General features: G+C 39.3%; 1 protein-coding gene and 1 long non-coding RNA gene across 3 annotated transcripts in view; one reads left to right on the top strand and one right to left on the bottom strand.

Annotated features, from left to right (window-relative positions):
- The window catches only part of LOC144192410 (uncharacterized), a 36,634-nt gene extending 23,078 nt beyond the window's left edge, over positions 1 to 13,556 (bottom strand). The window contains exons 1-2 of the long non-coding RNA XR_013325114.1: positions 13,409 to 13,556; positions 2,705 to 2,776 (exon numbers count right to left, since the gene is read on the bottom strand). This is a non-coding gene — a long non-coding RNA (uncharacterized LOC144192410). The remainder of the gene's footprint in view (positions 1 to 2,704; positions 2,777 to 13,408) is intronic.
- Positions 12,184 to 21,528, top strand: LOC144192409 (single-minded homolog 1-like). 2 transcript variants are annotated; one of them, XM_077711494.1, is made up of 12 exons: positions 12,184 to 12,367; positions 13,261 to 13,708; positions 14,889 to 14,971; positions 15,054 to 15,143; positions 15,248 to 15,356; positions 15,816 to 15,901; positions 16,090 to 16,289; positions 16,460 to 16,566; positions 16,667 to 16,814; positions 18,893 to 19,049; positions 19,154 to 19,541; positions 19,896 to 21,528. In XM_077711494.1, exons 2-12 carry the CDS (start codon positions 13,534 to 13,536, stop codon positions 20,621 to 20,623), a joined length of 2,271 nt encoding a protein of 756 aa, XP_077567620.1. In that variant the 5' UTR covers positions 12,184 to 12,367; positions 13,261 to 13,533; the 3' UTR covers positions 20,624 to 21,528. The 2 variants fall into 2 exon arrangements, with proteins under 2 accessions (XP_077567620.1, XP_077567621.1); XM_077711495.1 differs by lacking the exons at positions 12,184 to 12,367; positions 13,261 to 13,708; positions 14,889 to 14,971 and having other exon boundaries at positions 15,092 to 15,143; positions 15,252 to 15,356.
- Positions 21,529 to 21,959: the final 431 nt, after the last annotated feature.

A 21,959-nucleotide genomic window follows, 5' to 3' on the forward strand; every position in this document is an offset into this window, starting at 1 on the left:
GTAGTGGCTGGACACCCCGCTGCTCGCAATGACAGGCTCCATAGCAAACTGCCAGACACACAGCAGGAGAACACAAGCGCCCCGCTTCCATTCTGGGCCAAAGCGCTGATATCCATCATATTGCTTTTCTCGTGAGCATCCTCCATCTCTTTGGCTGGCTTACTCGCTCTCGCGGATTTTTGGCATTTACATCTGTTATGGCTCACCGTTGCACAGTTGCGGCATGTGATTGTTCAAACAGCTATGATCGGAGTAGTCATGTTTTTTTTCCCCCGAAAAGGAGGGACAGGGGGATTTGTTTACAAATTGGGTCTTGGTTTGACTTTTGCTTCCAATTGGTAGTACTAACTACATGGAATGGAATTTGGGTTTTAGAGCGTGAATTAGTCTGGTAGAATAAAACCAAAGGAGATGTTTAATGGTTGTCGGAAAACTATTTTTGGAATTAGTACGTTGTTAATAGGATCATTTTTGTTTATCAAAAGACGAATGAGTCCCTCTGCATGCATTCTCGGTTATTATACACAAATTGAAAAATTCAAATTAATTTAAAAATCAATGACAAAAGGAAAATAGATTCATATCTCAGTATGTTTTAAAACACATTTACTCTCCCATCTATTATCAACCCACTATTTCTAAACATGCTGAGTAATGAAGCCTAACCAAGCAATCTTGGCATCCCTTGTAAACTAATGGGCAAATTGACAAATGACTGGCATATGCGTGATAATAAAAAATAATCTATGCAAAACATGCCCTATTAAATGAGATACTTTAGTGAAACTGTCAAGTGTTAAGGAGCTTTATGTGAGTAAAGAAAGATGCTAAAGCGCATAAACCTTCCATTTTTGCCTACAACGAAACACTTTGAAACAAGCACAATTACACATTTGGCTGTATGTGTTTTTGGTGTGGAAAACATGATGCCTTGTTCCTCTAAGCATTCTCCATTCTTACCATTCACCCAACCTTCCCTCCTCTATAATGACAGATCAATCACAGTGGCCATATGTGGTGATGTCATATGCCAGAGTGAGAAAAGAGTGGAAGGGAGGGGCTTACAAAATCCATCTGTTCCAGTTTGGGAGAACATTCCAGTGCTTGAACATTTGCATGGCTGTCAGACGGACGATAAAACCTCACTTTTAACCAAGGGTGTGAAAGAAACTAATAAAAGCTGTGAATGACATTTTTAAAAGCACTGTGCGGTTTTTAAAGCGAGAGAAAAGTATTCAAGATTGGTGTATTTTGCACAAGGGAAAAAAATCAATTTTGCTACACACTACACCACAAGTCAATGGCTAAACAATGCAATGTAATGTAAAATAACGTTTTAAACACAAACATCCAGACATACACTACATAAGTATCCCATGGGATGTATCAATAGAAGAGTAGGACAACCCCCAGTAAAAGACTTCTGCCCATGTTCCACGTGCCACAAAGCTATTACCGCCATTAAACTACTTGCCACCTGTTAACTGCCATGTAAATATTCATCTGCAAAGCGGGGACAGTATGCGAGCCGCTGGGCTGCATGGAAATGACCGATTCACTAAATCACCCCGGTGACAAGTCAATGCGAAAGGCCTCGGCAAAAAGGTTAGCAAGCTCATGAAATGTAAATGCTATTGTCCTGCTGGAAAAACCAAGCCTGAAGAACTGAGTTAAACTCTCACCAATTTGCATGGCACATGGGAAAGCTTGTTATTGTTGCCAATGCTGCTTATAGTGGGATGGTGACTATAAATGAATCTCAAATAACAACATATCTTTCAAGAAAAGCTATAAATAAATCAGCTGCCGACAACATGTGACACAGCCTCCCTCCTGGCGTAATCTCACATGGAAGCGTTTAACCGTATAGTGGGATAAAATGGAAATGGATTACATACTTGGTGTAGCACCTTGCATGCTTGAGTACTTTGTACTTGGCCTTTTAGTGGGCCTTAAAAAGGTAGCAAAGTCAGGAGGAGAGCCAATGGAATAGAATTTCAGCTTTTCTCATTGGAGAATTGAAAGTACAATAGAATATACATTATATACACATTTATAGGAATAAAAAAAAGTGGAGAAATGCAATTTTAAGAAAAGTGGTTATTGAAAATAGCAAGATTTATCTGAATCTAATCCTTATGAAATCATTATAGCTCATGAACAATTGTCTATTTTTGTTGAATTTAAACATAATTACTATTGTAGCCAAAGAGCATTGATCCAAGGAAAAGACCTACCCCCAAAAAATCTAATTTTAGCCACAAGACATTAACCAGAATAAACTAACAAGTAAAACATTCCCTGTAGTCCAAACACTGCATTATTGTAATTCTACTAATCAGCATGTGAAGACGATTAGATGGCAACCACTAAAAGCACAAAACAACAACAGCAGGAAGATTGTTGTCTTGATTTTTACAAATAGAAACAATTTCCCAATTAGTGTCTTTTACTAAACGAAACATTCCGCGCTGATGCCGTTGATAGCTGTTTTTGTGTTATATATACAAAATATATGTGACTAATGTTAAGGTCTAGGTATATCATTTACATTTACTCCGTGACCCTGTAATTCAAATAATTTGCATCTCAAATCAATTTTCTTCAATGAAATGAACAGAAACATGATTAATTTGTTCTAGAGCGCCCATTATTTTTAAATAATAACATCATTTGATAGCATTTAAAATGAAAAATGTCCTACCTTGCATATATTCAATGGCTTGTGTTGTATTGTCAGCCTTGGAAAACTCTGTATACATCTCATATACAGCACCTACAGAATAAAAATGATACATATATGACATTTATGCAATATACATATATATATAAGTACAGTTAATTTTGAAACTCAAATATTGGGATCTATGATTTGTAAAAAAAAAAAATCCCTGCAATTGTACAGGGAACTTTAACCAGGAGTGGTATTAAATAGTGCAAGGCCTGTTGTTATTTTTCAACAATTATTCATTGTTTGCTTTCAAAAATCAAGCCAGTCTATTCAAAAACATACGAACAAAAATATATATATATGTAAGGCCACCACAACATACTAGTACTAGAGCTTCAAACAACTTCTATTGTTTAATCTGATGCTACAGTCTAGACACAAGGATACCTAAAACCAGTTCCTACAGGGCTCAAACTTTCCCTTAGCCGTGCACTGACTGTTTGAGAAGCCTGTGTGATCCTTTACGGTCTCAACATAACGACCCATGACCGGTCGGTGTTTTAACGTGCGGTTTGTAAATCAATATTACATTAAAAGGAACTCCTTTTCTGCCTCCCACAACTCTGCAGCTCATGTTTTATGGCGTGTGTGTGCGGTGTTTAAAACCGTGGGTATAACGCTTGTACCATGAAGAAGATTGGATGAACCATTCAGATTTGATTTCACATAGTAGAACTGGACAAATACCACTCAATTGAAAAAAAAAAACATCTAATGCCTTACATGCATTGATTTTATAATATGAAAACGGCTAGAAACAATTATTAGCATTCATCCCAATTGGGTCTTTAATACCATTGAGACCACATATGTCTGGGTTCACTATAAACACGCTTTTACACCATAAAGCACACCCTGTTACACACTCATCCCCCACGTACACACACCCTGGGCGAATCTCATGCCTAATTCAAACCTGCCTTATGAGTCCCCTGACACATTCACACAGAGTCGACTCGACACATGCACACAGACATTCAATCACCGCCAGGCAGAGCGGTCCACATATAAATCCATCCCAGGAAGCATCTTCCGGACCGTTCCCCCATGCGAATGAGACGTAGCCCACCCTTATGGTGTTGTCTGGTCACCTCGGATGCGGGAATGTGATCTATGCCACCCTAATTGTGGCAGGAGGATGTTTTAGAAGCACATGAGGGATAGGGCAAATGGACCTATAAATCCTCAGTCTCATTTCCTCTAAGCGGAATAACAACAAGTGAAAGATAAAATGTAATTGGTTGATTTGATGGAATGGCCACTGTAGTATTGGGGTAAAACAATGCTAAGGGTTGGCTGCAGGGAATTGGCATTTACTCTTTTGGTGTGTATTTCTTCTAGGGGGGGGGGGGGGGGTCTTGTGTTACACTGGGCATAGTTCACGTGCAGTGCAAGTGAACCTGGAAAGAGTGTGATACATATTTGACTGTGGTTTAAGCTTTTGTCTCACATAAGCCTGCTACTGATACAATTGGCTTTGTTGAATGCAATCTTAAGTAAACTATATGATATAACTAGAATTTGGAGGAAAACAAAGTTTACATTTTACACTGTGGTGTTGGGATAAGAGTTTTATGCATTATTCCAATTCAAGATTTGATTTTAGTTTCACTTAAAAATCTCAATTTGTTTTTTAATACATAAAACAGTAGAACTGGATGGTTTATAAACATAGACTAACAGATTAATTGATGTCAAATTAATAGATAAACAGAGATGGTCAAACTCCTCCAATAAAGTGCAATAATATTAAATCATATTTTGCTGATGATAAAAAAAAAATTGGGTTACAGTTATGGGGAAAATGTTAATGTTTTGGGAGTAGTTTTAATTCATTTTACTGTTAAAGGTGTGCCATTAGACTCACTGAAGAATATAATTTTTAAGTTATATAAAAATGATGTGTCTATAAATCACATGCTACTGCATACAAAGCCTATCACATTGTATTAATCAATTTTAAGTGGACTTATCAACTAGTGTAAATAAAATCTTTCACTACATGTATTGCTGAGTGTCAGTCTGAAAGGGTGACCCTGTCCATCCCTCCACCACAGGCTGCTGACCTCTGGCTGACCCCTGCACCAGTGGCTGGGTGTTAATGTTCACCCTGACCAGGGTCGCACCCTGCATGTTTGTTTTATGGACGCAGAAGACTCGGCCCCAGAAGTGGGGGGGTGGTCTGGGCACAATGACCCCGACAAAGCCATTAGAAAGACATCAATGATCAGTTTCAGTAGAATGCATGCGATTTTTAAAGATATGCTTCATTTCAATAGGATTCAAATGTTTAATGCAGTGCGGCAGAGATTTGGTTTGCAAGCCATGTTTTGGGCACACACAGCAAACCACAACATTTCATGCATGCAAACAAGCATACAAAACAACGTAGCCGAGCTGAGGTGCAATGCACTGCCGTTTTGCATTTTCTTTTTCATGCTCCGTGACGCTCAATGAGGCGTCAGCTCAAATGGACCTTCAACAGGCTTTGTTGGGTGGAACCAACCAAATCATAACTGACACTAAAAGTGTTTTTGCAGATGCAATTGCCCATTTTGACATTGACTGGCATGAATTTCCTATTGGAAAACTGATGTACGACATGGGATTCCATAAGCATATTATGTCAACTAAATATAATGCTTATATATTTGAAATATTTCTCTGTTATTGTTTGTTGTCACTCATTGATTCAATGATGTTGAAGTTATATGAGCAGTAACAATACTATTATATATGTTTATATATCAGAATTGTAAATATCAGTGCATATACAAGTTCCACTTGTCATGTTTCATTTAACAATGACGCTACATAAAAACATGTGACAGCACAACAGTAACCCACTAATGAGATCAACAATGAAGGGGATGTGCCAGTGTAAACAAAGAACAACAATGCATTTTTTCTATCTTCTTGGCATGCGACTACTTGTTAGAAAGCAAAAACAAGAGTGGTGTTTCTTGCTTTCTTATTGTTTGGTTGAAGTGACAATATGCTGTCAAACAATTGACTCAATCCACATTTTTCAAATTTCTAATTGTCCCTTCCTAAAAAAAATATCAATAGATTACTTGACCATTTTCCTCTACAACCTTTAATCATTTAAACAGCAAAAACAAATGGACCAAACCAAGCATCACAGCTTGATGGAAACCAGGCTTAACCGTGAGTCACGGCGCGTCAGCCTTGTGCACACACATCGCCAGCACGAGCCTCCGTCCCCATTTCCAATTCTGCTCAATTTCTGCAAGAATCTCTCATAATCCCACTGAAGAGCTGCGGTTTTCCCACAGTGACATCCCATAATGGCACTAACACCAAAGTGGCGGGCACCTAGTTATGACTCTCGGGCTCCATTCGGCGCACGTTCACCAATCCCCAGCGCCACCCTCCCACCTACCCCGACCAAGCTGTCTGTATGCAAACAGAGCCCCTCTCAGAGGAGAACAGTGATCTGGCAGCCTTTCACTGAGCCCTGTGTAGACATATTTAATGCCTCAATAACCACTGCTTAAGACTGAGTGATGAACGTCAGGGGTTTCATTACCGCTAGAACTTCACGCGTGTGCTTTGTCTTCGTATGCATGCGAGCGAGCCAGCGTGTGTGACTACAGTACATATGCAAATAACAAGTCCTCTGTCATTTGCCCATCGGGAATGTCAAGCTGTTGTTGTTTTAACACAAATGCATATGGCGCCCTCCTTCGCCGTAGCCGGAACATATGGCGCGATGATTGGCTCTCAAGAATTAATACGCAGTCGGCCAGACAGATGATACTAATCTGCCTTTCAGCATTACAAATGTATTTTGTGGTTAACATTTCACAGCCTGTTGACAGGAGAGACGCGTAAAATGTACTCGTATGTTTTTATAATCTAATGTAGGAGAAAATTATCAAATATTTGGGGTTTTGTCTGCCTATACGTTGGAATGAGTTCTCATATATGCACTGTGCTAAAAATGTTTAGCCTTTACAAAGATGTGAATGAATGCTTTAGCTGGTGTAGTTTGTCGTGCATCGTGTTCGACTATGAATACTATTTTATTCATTCGTTCTGCATTTTATAGGGAGTCCTATTATTTGTATTGTGATTTCTTATTATTTTATTTTATTCCTGGAGAAGTCACATTGAACTAAAATAAAAGTGTCAATTGGGTCCTCAGTGTGCTGACATCTGAAAACTTTGACTGTTTATTATATTGCTACTTACTAGAATGTGGGGAAAAATAAAAAATACCCAAAGATAACCCACAAAAGCATAGGGAGCATGTGCAAACTCCACATAGATGGGCCAAGTCTAATATTTCAACAACATTTATAAACCTCTGAACTCTAAGAGTGATATGCTAACCATGAATATAAAATTGTGGATTTATGTTAAAGTCCCTCTAAAGTAAAAATGAATAGAAAAATACCCCCCTCCCAATACAATCAGATAGCATGAAAAAACATTTGATACAGTACCACCAGAATACAGAATTAAATAAATCCCAGTCAACAATTATCTAGAATATTCAATAATCTCTAAATATATAATTTATACTCCAAAGTATTTATAGCATTTTTTGGGCAAGTGGGACTTCTACTCATGTGCGACTTATAGTCCAAAAAATACGATAAATAGACGACTCCAAAACAAGAACGGCGTGGCAACACTTTGGCAACACAATCGTTCCTCTCAACCAATTAGCTCTAAGCATCACATGGATGTTTTCCTTACACTTAAAGCAATGAGCACAAGAGCCTCCACGCGGGAAGGCTCTCCTTCTTTTCTCTCGACACCATCCACCCACAGAAGGAGAGAGTTCATAGAGGGAGTCGTTTGTCCGCAGAGAAAGGAAACTGTTTAATGTTAATCACAACTTTAATTTGGGCCAAATTAGCATTTTGATGAACTTGCTCATCTGACTCGTGCACTTTAGGCAACTTCAAACGGGGGCTGCATGGAGGAAATAGCAGTGCGCTTAATTATCGCTCACACGCAACAGATGGGCTCAATGGAGGACCTGACACACACACACACACACACACACACACACACACACACACACACACACACACACACTCAGAAGTGATGGTTGAAAGTGACTACAAATGTGGAGAAAAGAAAACATTAGTGGACGTTTCCAAACAAGACTCCCCAAATAAAATGGCTGGAGTGAAATCAATTGGTTCTGGATAACATTTGAGCCTTTTGTCAAAAAAAACAGAACGCCAAAGAGGCTGTAATGATGTTCAGAACACAAGTGTAAAATCTTGGTCAAGCAGGCAGCCTGTTTACATATTCCCAACTGTTCCAATCTCGGAGCACAGAGTGTAACTCAACATGGTGCTTTCCTCTCATTCTCTTCTCATTTGGATTGATTTAAAATGGAATGTGGAGTTCTTTTTTTTTTTTCTTTTCATCCCCAACATCCAAAACAGATTTTGGTATTCAACATGACATGGCATGACATGTTACATCCAATTAGCTTATCTCAACCTACTGAGGATGAGGTTACAAGTGGGCGTATAGAATGGAATAAATAAGAAGAACGCCAGGAACCGGTGGAAATGTTCAAAACGTTGAACATTTCCATGACAAAAAAAGGTCAACAGATGTATTCATTTGCATGAGGCCTTACGTGAGCTGAATGATCTTGCTAGAATTTTTTCGCAAATGTACTAAAAATTACCAGACGTGGACAAGCTGCAATTATTAGTATTGTCATAAAAAAAAAGCTCAAAGGAGGAATTGAACACTTCCTCAGTTCTTGTTCATTTAAGAAATACAATTAACATTTTTTTTCAACTACAGACCACTTTTAAACTCTACTGAGCCAATTGATTTAAAAAAAATTAGCAAAGTTTTAGGATGTAATTTACCCATTTTTTAGTGTTCCTTTTCAAGTGTAGAAATATAGTGGTATACAAATATTTACGCTCAATAAAAAACAATGATTACGCACCTCAGTGCAAGAAATATGTATAATGACATTTCTGTTCCATTTTGTCTTTTATATTCAGATACTTATTCTTCATCGCATGTTTTTATGGTAAATATTTTTTTCAGAATTGTGACATTGCACCAGAACAAGTAGCCTATATTTATATTACCACACTGTATTTCCATAATGATGATCATCAAATGTAGTAAAAGAAGAAGGTACAGCAGTAGATTGGCACTTTAGTCCCTCATTAGTTATTACTACTGTAAGCAAGCAGACATCATAAATAAAAAGCACTTAGGAAAGCTCATCTGTACCAGAACGACTGCACCATCTTTCAACTCCCACCACTTCTTCCTCCACCTTTTCTTTCCATAAATAACCTTCCTGCACTCACCCCCCCTACCATAGCATAGCTCCTCTCACATGCTGTGGAGAATCTCAGGCCTGCTCGCCTGCTGAGAAGTACAATTTGAAAAAAATACAATCAAAATGGAGAGATGGGTGCAGTGAGGGTGGGCAGATGCAGGGGCTGGGGGCATGAGGTTGGATAAGTAGGCTGGCTCCCCTACTGTGGAACACTAACAGGACATCCAAGGTGGGTGAATCCCATAACCTCAGAAAATGTTCCAATTCCTGACAGGCCTAATGGTTCCATTCATTCTATTGTTTGAATTAGACAGTTAATACCTCATACGAAAATGAACTAGTGGGGATATCAGAGCAGTAGTAGGGAGAAAGAGAGATGTATTTGATTGGTTCATATTGAAAGCGAAAAAAATACATTACTATATTTCACATTGATTTTTTGTTGGTTTTTGAAGTACAGAATTGTCACCTATGAGGTAACTGCACAACTTGTTTCACTTATTTTAGTTATTTTAACTGTTGACTTGCTGATTAATCACAAAAAAAGATAGCATTAACGTGAATAAATTTCTTTAATGGTCTAATTTATGAAATGTTTCAGCTGAAAGTGTCAAAATTGTTGGTATATTTTATTAACTATGTTAACTGTGTACATCATATCGAATTAAGTTGATTAAATGTTCTTGAATCAAACTGGTGGATTATAACATTGGCAAATATGGTATCATTATTGATTTAGTTTTGTCATATATTTGATGTTTCATATCCCTACAACTGATCCAAACATTTACATGTGTATTATTTTCCCATATTTTTTCCTCAAAATGGAAAACAATGTGAATCCTCACGCAACTGATTCCTGATTCTAAACAATTATATAATATAACACCATCAATGAGTTCACGGATGTGGTCCACTTAGAATAGCATCTAGGGGACATTTTCTAATTTCCAATTTATTATCTTTTCTATGTGTCAGAAATGAGGAAATAATAAAGCGGCGAAACCTTGCGAGGCTAATCCCGAGTCCGGTAAAAGCAATTTAACGAGGCCCTCCTGCACATGCGCGCTGTGGACAGAGAGTAGGAAGGAGAAATCTCCAATTATGGCACAATGCAGCATCAATTTCAGGGCTAATTATGTGCGTAATGAGCTCACCATCATGCGTCCGGGCCCCCCGTCACAGAGCCCACCCCATCACTTCTCCCACTCCCCTTCACCATGCTCACCAGCAGCTCTCCATCTGAGCTCCAGCTAGCTAATTAAAAATGTCCATGCGCAGCGGCGCGCTCATCTGATTCCCGCCGTGGAAATTAATCCCCCCCCCATAAATGTGTTTGACAGAGACCCAACTAGTGCAGGAGATCCAGACCTAGCCCATACTGGTCTGCTCTCCATGTTGCTGGCTGCTTTTTTTGCATTTCATTTTAAAATGTATGGGTGTGGGTGTGCTTGTCCGTGTGTGTGTGTGTGTGTGTGTGTGTGTGTGTGTGTGTGTGTGTGTGTGTGTGTGTGTGTGTGTGTGTGTGTGTGTGTGTGTGTGTGTGTGTGTGTGTGTGTGTGTGTGTGTGTGTGTGTGTGTGTGTGTGTTAGATGAAAGAAAAAGTTAATTAATAAAGTATCATTAAAATAAGGGGTTTAACTGTCGAAATTCAAACATTAATTGTGTCTATGTGGTGTATCGGGAGAGTAGTTTGAAACTTGAAGATTTACACTAGAATTGCTGGTTTGATTGGGAATATCATTTATCGCACTAAAATCTGTACGTATGTGGATTTAAACTAGCTGTATTTTTATCGGAGGAAGAATAGTTTGAATTTTAGAAAGAAATATTGAACTAGTGCAAGGGGATTTTCTGAGTCAGAATTAATACAATTAGGTGTCTATGAGACTGCTGTTAAAAGTTGAAGTTGAGGTGCCACCTAGAACTTTATTATTGTGAGTATATACTTTGGACTTAGATATAGGTGTAGGGCTCACATTTTTATTTATTTAATTTAAAATATGACTGCAAGTGATGGATATACATGACTTTTTTTTCTCTAAGTTCAGGTTTTTGATTGTGGGGCTGTTTTCAGCAACATGATTTAAAAAAAATTCATTTGTCAGTGAAAATAGAAAATTTGGTTTTGCAACATACAGTTAAACTAAAGATGGTGAAAATTAAGTGTACGTCAAATTGTCTGTCGTCATCCATGGCAGCCAATGAATTAAAGAGGAACTGGTACGGTAAGTATAACTTTAGGGATTTGAAATACTAAATAGTTTTGTCAAATCATTTTCTGTGGACAATAAAACTATGAATTTTGAAATTCCTAGTTTGAGCAACATGGTAAAACCAATGTGCACTGAAAACATTTTTTCAATAAAGAAAACACATTAAGCCCAATATAGTACTGATACACAAAAACAAAAAGAACAACCTTATTTAGAACTATATTAAATATATGTGATTTGTATTACACACAATTAAAATGTGAGCAAACTAACAACCCCTTCCGAATTTTCCTTTAAAAATAATGTACATCAGTTTATCAAACTTTAATATTTACAACTGACTATGCATTCTCTTATTTTTGCACCATCAAATTCTACACTGAATTGTAATTTCACATTTATTTCTTTGTTGCCTGCTGAGCTTATTTCCACTAATTCCCTAGTTTAAAAAGCTTTTCTATGCGTAACTAAAATACAAGGTTAGTAAGATATTGCCTTTTATTCTGCTTCCACTGAGACTAATTCACATCTTAAACATATGAATAGTAATAAACTCATTAAACAGGGCACAAATCCTTTGCCATTGATTCAAAAAAATCTTATTCATCTATTTAGTTGTAAAACAAAATAATTTCTTGAATAACCCTCTTCACATACCTCCCACACACGCACTACTGCAATTTTAATCGAGGATTTGTGTCCACAATAACGCAACAAAATCGTCAGCTCAACTCACTCGTGTCTCGAGACGTGTGACGCAAGTGTGTTGGACGCGCATCGGATGACGAAAGCCACGCCCACCAGACAGGCACCCAATGAAAAAAAGACGCTCTAGGGATGCGAGCCAATCGGAGGCTTGTGCGGGCGTGAGCTTGAGCGCTCCTGTGAGGCGCGTTGAGGAAGAGGAGAGGAGAGGAGAAAAGAGGAGAGGAGGCTTGTCGGGGCCGCGAATGCCACTCGTTGCGCGTCCCGGTAATTTGGGGAGCTGTATGCAGCGCACGGCCCCGTGTTCGCCTTTCCAGGTGGAACTCCGCGAAGAGCTGAGAAAGGAGAACTTCACCGGGACCACTCGGCCACGCCAGTTCAGGACAGGTGAAATTCCCAGCAGGCTGAGCGGGGGTAAGATCGATTGGCACGACCAGGGGGGAGGGGGGCGCGGCTCATGTCGAGCGAGGGTCTGCATTGAGGGACCACGCCACGTGCAATTCATGCAATTACTGTAAATACTTGGGAGTCATTTTTTAATTTAAATGGGCGTTTTAAAAGCGAGTGTCTAGCTAGGGGATGCAATGCTAAAATAATGTGGAGCGTTTATTATTTGGTCAAGCTTGACATTCACTATTATAAAATTATTATTACAAAATAAAGGTAATTAAAAAGCACTTAAATGATGCAAATGTAAATAATATACGATGTCAATTTGTAATCTGTTTTTTTCCAGGCATTGAACAAAAATATTAGTGTATGTAAAATGCAAATGCATTAAATAAAACATACTTGTATTGTGATTGTTTTTTACAATGTATTTTTAGTTCACCTTATTTAAATTAAAACATGATGTGCTATATTAGTGATTTTGATTATTTTACATACAGATATTTGAGAACAATTTAAAATGAAAAGGGAATATTTTTAAGGCCATATTTTTACACAAATGAATAATATATAGCCAAAATGTATTGTGTAATTTTATACTGAGCCAAAATTTATATTTATGTGATTTTATATTTCTGTAATGTCAACTACAACAATTTCAATAGTTCAATGTGTATTCCAAAACAGAGTTGTTATTTGATGGTTTTAGAATATTATTATTGTCTATAAATTATCTTCAAAATGTTCACTTAAAATAAAGCAGCATACATTCATTCATTCTAAATTCTGAATTGTGATTTCTCATTACAGTTGAAGATTTGAAATGACAGATAAGAATTTCACATATGAATTAAAAATATATATGTGTAGTTTAAATGTGTTCCCATTAATTTACACATTCTATTTCTATTCCACAGGTAATGGAAGAAACCCAGCACATTGGATGCACGACAACAACCAACCCGAGGAATACGAAGGATATCTAAACACACAAACTGGATAACCAACATTTCAAGTGCATTTTCCCTTGTGATAAAAAAAGACCAAATAGAATTATTCACTGACCATGAGAAGGAGACACGGCACGTTGCTGATGTGACGGAGAGCAGCAGGCCGCGTATGCAAGCTTGGATCCACGTCATCATTCTCATCATCCCCAGCGGCAGCATCGGCGGCCAACCGTCACCGATATGAAGGAAAAGTCCAAAACGGCGGCAAGGACTAGACGGGAAAAGGAGAACAGTGAATTTTATGAACTGGCTAAAATGTTGCCTTTACCGTCGGCCATTACGTCGCAGTTGGACAAAGCATCAATTATTCGACTGACAACAAGCTACCTAAAAATGAGAATAGTCTTCCCACAAGGTAAGCACGAAATAATATGTATATACTAAAATATAGAGACATACATTTAGATATATATATATGTGCAACATAATAAAAATATACATACTATTCTACTTATAATACTATAATAAAATAAAATTACCTAAAATCTACATCCCCAAATTACAAATTTAATAAACAATTGTACGTGCAAAATCTGACATCAATTAGAACCATTAAAATGAATAAAATAGTCATTTTAATCTACACTGTATCCAATATATTCACATGTTTATCATTCTACTCGAGAGATTTTTTTTACATAGCTTGTCCTTTAAAAAAAAGCAGAATGCGAGAAGCACGCCTCACAAAGACAATCACAAATGAATATCTCCGTGACAGCGTGGATGAAAATGTAACCGTGTTCCATGTAGCTCTTGTGTCGGAGAGTAGAGCCTCTAAAGCCCGCCGCTGTAATGCCGATACAAGGAGATTTGGCCAATGAATTAAATCACTGCAGTCGAGGACTGGGCTAAAGTGTATGTGACATTGATCGAGCTTGCAGGTTTGCAGATGAAGCAAAGAAAAGACCTCCATCTTCATCTTTTTTCCCCCTTCCCTATAGTATTTAAGCAGCTCTCTGCAGGCTGCATTACCGGCTGCGTGACTGCGAACGAGACGCAGCTATTATGGCGAGGGCCCTGCAGGGCTTGTAATCACCTTAAGCCATGTGAGCGCGAGGAAACTCGCCAGCCATTCTATAGAAGAGCGGCACATGCAAGCTACATGCAAAACAGAACTATCTCTCTCTCTCTCTTTTTTTCTCGCCTTTTTTAAAAATCCGTTACACATGAAAACCGATGCAGGCATTTTTTTAGAATAGAAGCTCTCACTTGTTATTTCTGTCGTGGCTCTAGAAGTATTTCAATCCAAATATCTTAACTACAGATGATACAATAATTGCTGCTTGTTATTTTTTTCATTGAATTAAGGGAAAAAATTCCATATAATGCAAAAACAATTGTTTTCACAATATATTTTAGCTTAATTTTCAATATCTTAGACACAAATCCCATTCCATTTTGATGTAAAATAGTCTCACATGAAAGTTAAATGCACAACAATAAAAATAACATGCTTTATATTCAGTATTATCTATTCATTATCTATTATGTTTTAAATACTACGTGTTTTTATTTTTTTAATCCTTTTGGGGCAGGTTTAGGTGAAGCTTGGGGTCATACAAATCGAACAAGACCGATAGACAATCTTGGACGCGAGCTTGGCTCTCATCTACTGCAGGTTTACATTGTTACTTTTATCTGTGCACTCTTAATGAAAAGTGAATGATTTCTAACTAATCCTGGTCTTTAATTATTTACAGACATTGGATGGCTTTATATTCGTTGTTGCCCCAGATGGGAAAATTATGTACATTTCAGAAACAGCGTCGGTGCATTTAGGACTATCCCAGGTCTTTTTTTTCATTTCCAATTCCATGCCTTTAATTCCTACTATTTTACATTACAAACAAATCACTTCCATTCTCTCTTATATTAACTCAGTTGTTCTCCACAGGTAGAGTTGACCGGAAACAGTATTTATGAATATGTGCATCCTGCAGACCACGACGAAATGACAGCTGTACTGACACCACATCAGCCCTACCATTCACATTTTGTACAAGGTAAAAAAAAACAACAAAAACACTAATCACTCTGGCCCCGGGATAAGGCCATTTATATTCCGTCTCGGTTTAAAACTCATTATTCTTGTCTATTTGCTATGGCATGAGCGTGTCGAACGGCAATCATTGGAACAGACGCGTCAGTGTTGTTAAAGGGCCGCATGATGGACGCGCCGTGTGCGTAAATGTCACCAAAGTATACACCTGGAAGTATTTAGTTCATTTTCTTTATCCCCTGTATTGCTTACTTTAGTAATTTGTGCTAAATTCAACACAGGCCTGAATACATTGCATTTCATTTGTTCTGGGTTTTTTGTTGGGGGGTTGTAAAGTTTTTATTTGTTGTACATTTATTTACATGTGTTCACATAATTCTGCAGTATCCAAATAAATAATTACTATGAATTATTTGGTGAAATTATATTATATTAAAATTAAAATGATTGTTTTTTCTTTTAGAGTACGAAGTGGAGCGTTCTTTTTTCCTAAGAATGAAATGTGTGTTGGCGAAAAGAAATGCAGGCCTAACCAGCGGTGGATATAAGGTCAGTTTTATAAAATTTTAATTCAATTTTGGGAAATAATTTAACTAAGAATGACCTACAAATATAGTATTGTATTTTATGCATTGTTTGGGCACAAATACAGTTCTTGTTATTCTGATTGAGTGAATAAAATAATGCATTTGATCAAATTTAAGAATTACTGACATGCTTTTATGTCCCATAAATAGGTGATCCACTGCAGTGGCTACCTAAAAATCCGCCAGTACAGTTTGGACATGGCACCCTTTGAGGGTTGCTACCAAAATGTGGGCCTGGTAGCTGTGGGGCACTCTCTACCCCCCAGCGCAGTGACCGAAATCAAACTCCACAGCAACATGTTCATGTTTAGAGCCAGTTTGGACATGAAGCTTATCTTCCTTGACTCCAGGTGAGCACATGTTGCCAATTGAGCATCATTAAGTGAGTTTGCAAATGCCACCTGACAATTGCAACCATATTTCTCATGCTTGGTAATAGCGGCGATCTTGTTAAAACATGTAAATACGGGCAGATGTATTTATGTATTTATTTTAATCGCCTGCAATCATTTCTCTGCAGGGTAGCCGAACTGACGGGTTATGAGCCGCAGGATTTGATTGAGAAAACTCTGTACCATCACGTACACGGCTGTGACATCTTCCACCTCCGCTGTGCCCACCATCTTTGTGAGTCTGCTTACACATGCTGACCATTACAGCAGTACAAACACACGCACGCAAACACGCTAATCTCTGACATCTGTGTGATTCTTTTTATCTCCCCCAGTGTTGGTAAAGGGCCAAGTCACCACTAAATATTACCGTTTCTTGGCCAAGCACGGAGGATGGGTTTGGGTGCAGAGTTATGCCACCATCGTCCACAATAGCAGGTCATCCCGACCCCACTGTATTGTCAGCGTCAACTACGTCCTCACGTGAGTCTATCTTATAAGTTTGTATGCTCTTAAAGTTAAGGTTTACGGAGTTCTTGGTTATGCATTTGTTCCTATAGCTCACCTTTGTACTATGGCTCAACACTCTTAGACTTATTATTACAGTTAGGGTATTACAGTCTTGATGTAGATTTCAAATACTTGAGAAAAATGTGCTATAGAAGTTTAATTGACGTTGTTAAATACCGTCTGGGCGAGATGCCTCAATTTCTAGCCTCTCTCGCCAAATCCACCCAACACTGCAGCAACAGGGCTCGGGGGAAGTTGTTGTTATGAGAGCACAAATACACTCAGACCCTCGGAGACGGCAAGACAAACATGGGGGTTGAACCCCATCAAAAAACCTCTACTGCTGCATCGATCGTCAGTGTAAAGAAAGCAAAGTCGATCGAACAGGAGACTCGGGATCAATAGCCATCTCCCAGCTAGTACACATGTTGGATTCGTTGAGTTTTGGCTCATCTACGAGTAACTTTTATGTGCAACGGCTATACTACAAGACCAGGCATTCATGTTAATGTTTAGCTCCAGGAAAGAACATGAGCGTATTATCTTAAAAACAATTACGAACAAGCGCACAACAAGAAGCCATTAATAAAACATGTCAAGAGCCACACTGGTGGTGAATTTCTGGCGTGAGGTGGTCTGACATTGACCCCGAGGTGGAATTCGGCTAACACAGCTGAGTTTGCACAATGGGCCGACATTATTGGTTCAGCCACCAGTCGGCAGGGTGCAGATAGGATGCAGCCCCCGAAAGCAGCGCAACTATACCTTGCTAAAGCAAATAAGACTCACTCGCTGGTGGCTATCCAAACACAGCCTTTCTCCTGAGGTGTTGTACATAAAGAATGGGTCATATTTAGAGTCCTATTAAAGAGGCTGGCTACGTGGGGTCAGGGATGGGGCACAGGGTTTAAAATGCCAGGCAGCTGCTATTACATACTGTCGATGTGATAAGTTATAATAGGCTCATGTTTGCTGAGCATTTGACACAGGAGCCTTGTTGCTCTGTCTGTACGGACACTTGCCTTGACTTTAGTACCAGGACGCTATGTTAAATTGTCCAAAGCGAAGCATATGTTTCTACAGGAATCTACAATTTCTGTGGCAAAGTCCAATCTGGTGCAAAAAAGGCCCTAAATGTGGGGTTTCACTTGTTGCATGACAGAAAAGAATTGTGAAGTTAGTCAAGTTGAAACTTTGATGTGGGGAAATTAATACAGTTTTTAGACTCATTTGCACAGACCCATTGTTTTGGACAAGCCACATCTTCAAGAGTTCTTTCTTTGACAAAAAGAGAACTATAATCTCAAGGGAAGACTGGTGAAAATTGATGCTCTGGTGACACTAAGTTGCATGGCTTTCAACTTAGAAACATCTGGTATTGGATGGGATTCAAATTTCCTAATTTTCTGACAGTGTAATATTACCAAAAGTGTAGTTGGTTGAAAATGTTTGGCCAAAGAGCTCTGATCAAACAAGTCATTTTTAACTACACATTTTTAATCATTTATATATTATTAGAATGATGCTTGGAATAGCTTTTGCGCCTTGGCCTCACATCTAGAGAGCTCTTGCCAGTCACTATATTTTTTGCCAGTTATTATGTTCATAGTCACGGGGAGCTGGAGCCTGTCCTAGATGGCTGCGGCAAAAGGCAGGCTTGAATATGGAAAATCAGCAGGCGTCTTGATTTGAAATTGAACAATAGTCCCACTATATATACACTGAATAAAATACTGTGTAAAGTGTATGCCATGTGTATGAGTGTTTGTATAAAAAGTGTCAATGGTATTGCCTTGCAAAAAAGACCAGAATATCCTAGAACTTGACTTATCCTAGTTTAAGAATGTGTGTTTAAAGCTTGAAATTGGAAATATATTATTTGTAAATTTTTCACTTCTACACAAAGACAATGATAGTAGATGGAAAATCACAGGCTAAATCCTGCTATCCCATCAATTCACTGGGTCAATCCATGGCAGGATATTAAGATAAATATTAGCTTGGGCTTTATATCTTTGCGTCTAACAGTATTTTGTGTTTATGTGTAAAAGGGACACGGAATACAAGGGAATGCAGCTGTCCCTCGACCAGATGAGCCCCAGCAAGCCGGCTTTCCCTTACACTGACAGTCTCAGCGAGGACAGGAAAAGCACAAAGTCCCGTCTTACCCAGTCAAAGGCTAAAGCCAGAGTGTCGCCCTACCCACAGGTGATAAACAGTGTCTTTTATAGAAGCAAATAGCATAAACTGGCCAGGCTAATCGTCGTCGAGAGCTTCCAATCATATCTTGTTTTATGTTTGTATCTCTGCAGCAATTTTCAGCATTCAATCCAGAACGTTCTGAGTCAGACCAAGACAGTCAATGGGGAGGGAGCCCCCTGACAGAGGCGGCCTCCCCCCAGCTGTTGGATCCGACTGAGACCGCCGAGGCTTCGTGTGCCTACCGATTGTATCCAGACTCGGGCTCCCTGTGCTATGGCCTGGGACTATTGGAAGAGGATCTAGCTCACGCCCAATCCCGTCCTCACACTACTGCCTGCGATCGGGTTCGTTGTCCAAGTGGACGCTACTTCTTAGGTGCACCACAGTCAGGAAGAGAAGTGTGGTGGGATGCCACCCGCTCCGTGCTGGCTCTACCGAAAGCATCTGCGGACAGCAGCGAGAGCTACGAAATCACGTCCTACCACGCTGCTTTTCATGGTGAGGTGTTAGGGTTAAGGCCACAACCATCTGTCTCTGGAAATTGTTCTTGCTTTGCTGCCCCTGGTAGTTGTTTTCCCAAATGTTATTATGGGACACACTAAGTTGTTTATGCCGTTTCTTGCCAGTGTGTCGATTGCTACCATCTGTTCAAAAATTGCCTCAAATTGAAAGCCAAGTAATTTCACAATTCACAGCCCCAAACCACTATTATGTGCCAAGATGTTGTATGATTCCATATGCACGTTGAGGACAGAAAACATTCTTTCTTGTGAAATATATGGGAGGTAAATACAGGCAGGGAGCGTAAAATCTGTTCCTTATACACTATCTTTTTCTCTCTGATTGAAATAGGACGAGGCCACTGGGACGAAGACAGCATCATGAGTTCACCGGATGGCGGGGGGTCTACGAGTGATTCTGGTGAACGCTACCACGGGGACCAATACCAGACCAGTCCTCGGGAGCCCAGTAAGATGGAAACTCTAATTAGGGCCACGCAGCAAATGATCAAAGAAGAAGAAAGTCGTCTTCAGCAGCACAAACCACCGCTTGATGTCGCTAAGAATCACAGTCCGTGTTTCAACTCGTCAGTACCCCACCACTCGCAGCTCAACATGCCCAGCGTGGTGTGCCGAGGCCCAGGAGCTCCGAGCATTGACCTCCCTTCCGAACGGCTCCACCACCGAGTGAAAGTGGCCGGTCCCTTGGACAATGACGAAAACACAACCAGTCCCGGATCCCTGTCTCGTCTCAGCAGCCCCAGCTCTGACGTCATCCCCAGGTCCGCTCATCCCCTCACCAAAGACTACATGCAGACGGATCTGTCACCCCACCCGACACAACCACAAAGCAGCCCTCTGCTCTACCAATCGCACGAGAGGCCCACGCTGGACAGGCAAGCGGCCTATGCGTTGACTGGCTACTCCTTGGAACACCTGTATGACCCGGAGAGCCTAAGAAGTTACTCTGGACTGGCTTGCGCGGGGGTGCAGTACGACATGGCCTCACACATGAGGATGCAGGCTGAACAGATGCAAGGACACAAGGCCACGTCTGTGATTATAACAAACGGGAGCTGACAATATCTGATGCCGATGGATCTTGTCCACTAACTGAGGATGTTGCAACATTGACAATAAAGCATTGAAAGGTGATCTGCTTGGAAAACTGTTGTGCTCGACATTGGAGCCCAAGAATGTTCATGAATCCATTTTCACAAGCCCAACAGGGAAAGGCCACCACTTTTTGTTTCACTGTAAAGGAAACAAGTGTTGTTTTAATGGTGGTGAACTGAATTCCCTTCTTCCTGTAGAGGCGACAAAGCCTCTCTGTCTTGGTTAAACATCAAGCCAATGTTTGCAGTCGAAATGTCTCACGCGCAGTTGGCTTTGTTGGTTAATCTGTCTTGGATTTCCACTGGTGTATGAGAATGTGTTGCTTCAGTGCCCCTTCCCCTGAGGAATCCAGTACAGGGAGACATAGGAATAACGGTTGACGCAACTGCAAGATTTTCACTTGTGTATAATATCAATGGTTCTTTGTATTTATTTGTCAGTGGGCTGTTTTCACTAGTTACCATCTATTTTATTTCCCAACAAAAAAAGAGTAGTTTTGGTGTTTGAATGACGGTGAAAGCAAAGCTAGCTGAGTACTTTTATTTGTATAGCTGTTAAAACCCATGCAGTACATTTTTCCCCCTGGATGTATTACTTAAAAAAACAAAACAACAACAAAAAAAATAATGTTTACATATCAGGATAAAAATGTCCTCATGTTTTTACCTCATGTAGCAAAAGTACAAAATGCTTTAAAACCGGCTTTCACATGCAATTTGTTTGTCATATCTAAAAAAAAATATGCTGAATGTTTTTCTCTTATTTAATTTATAATGTAAATATCTTACAATGAATCTTCGGCAAAGAAGTCATCAGATTATTTATTGTTTTAAAAGGTCGCGTTAATCTGAATACAGTTTTAAACCAAACTCTTTGTCTGTGTTTATTTTATTGAACTAACTATAGACTTAATTTACCCCTTTCGTGCAATTTTCTGAAGAAAAGTAGAGAATATTCTAAAACCAATATAATTAAATCATTGCTGAACCACATCACTTGTAGAACACAGCAAATTACACATCCAAATCTACTTATAGTATATTAATAACAGCTCATGATCATTGATTTCCTGTAACTATTAGACAACACGCCTGGCTCGTTTCACTCTCATCATTTCCATAACATCTAGCACATTGATATGCATAAACATAAGCAATGTTTGGCTCACCGCAAGCATTGCTCACAACATGTCAGCAAGTAGAAGCCAAAGTAAGATGTGGTAGCAGTCAGAAAGCTGACGTATTTGTCTTCACATTTACTTTCCATGCCGAGAACATGCTGGTGAAGTTCTCTTTTGTGG

The sequence above is a fragment of the Stigmatopora nigra genome, unplaced genomic scaffold (assembly GCF_051989575.1).
Source record: "Stigmatopora nigra isolate UIUO_SnigA unplaced genomic scaffold, RoL_Snig_1.1 HiC_scaffold_26, whole genome shotgun sequence".
NCBI classification, from domain to species: Eukaryota; Metazoa; Chordata; class Actinopteri; order Syngnathiformes; family Syngnathidae; genus Stigmatopora; species Stigmatopora nigra.

Excerpts from the sequence above, each read along its gene's own strand:
- LOC144192409 (XM_077711494.1), top strand. The coding sequence starts at position 13,534 with ATGAAGGAAAAGTCCAAAACGGCGGCAAGGACTAGACGGGAAAAGGAG. Across the intron at positions 14,972-15,053 it reads TTGGCTCTCATCTACTGCAG|ACATTGGATGGCTTTATATT; the intron begins GTTTACATTGTT and ends AATTATTTACAG. Across the intron at positions 15,357-15,815 it reads CCATTCACATTTTGTACAAG|AGTACGAAGTGGAGCGTTCT; the intron begins GTAAAAAAAAAC and ends TTTTTCTTTTAG.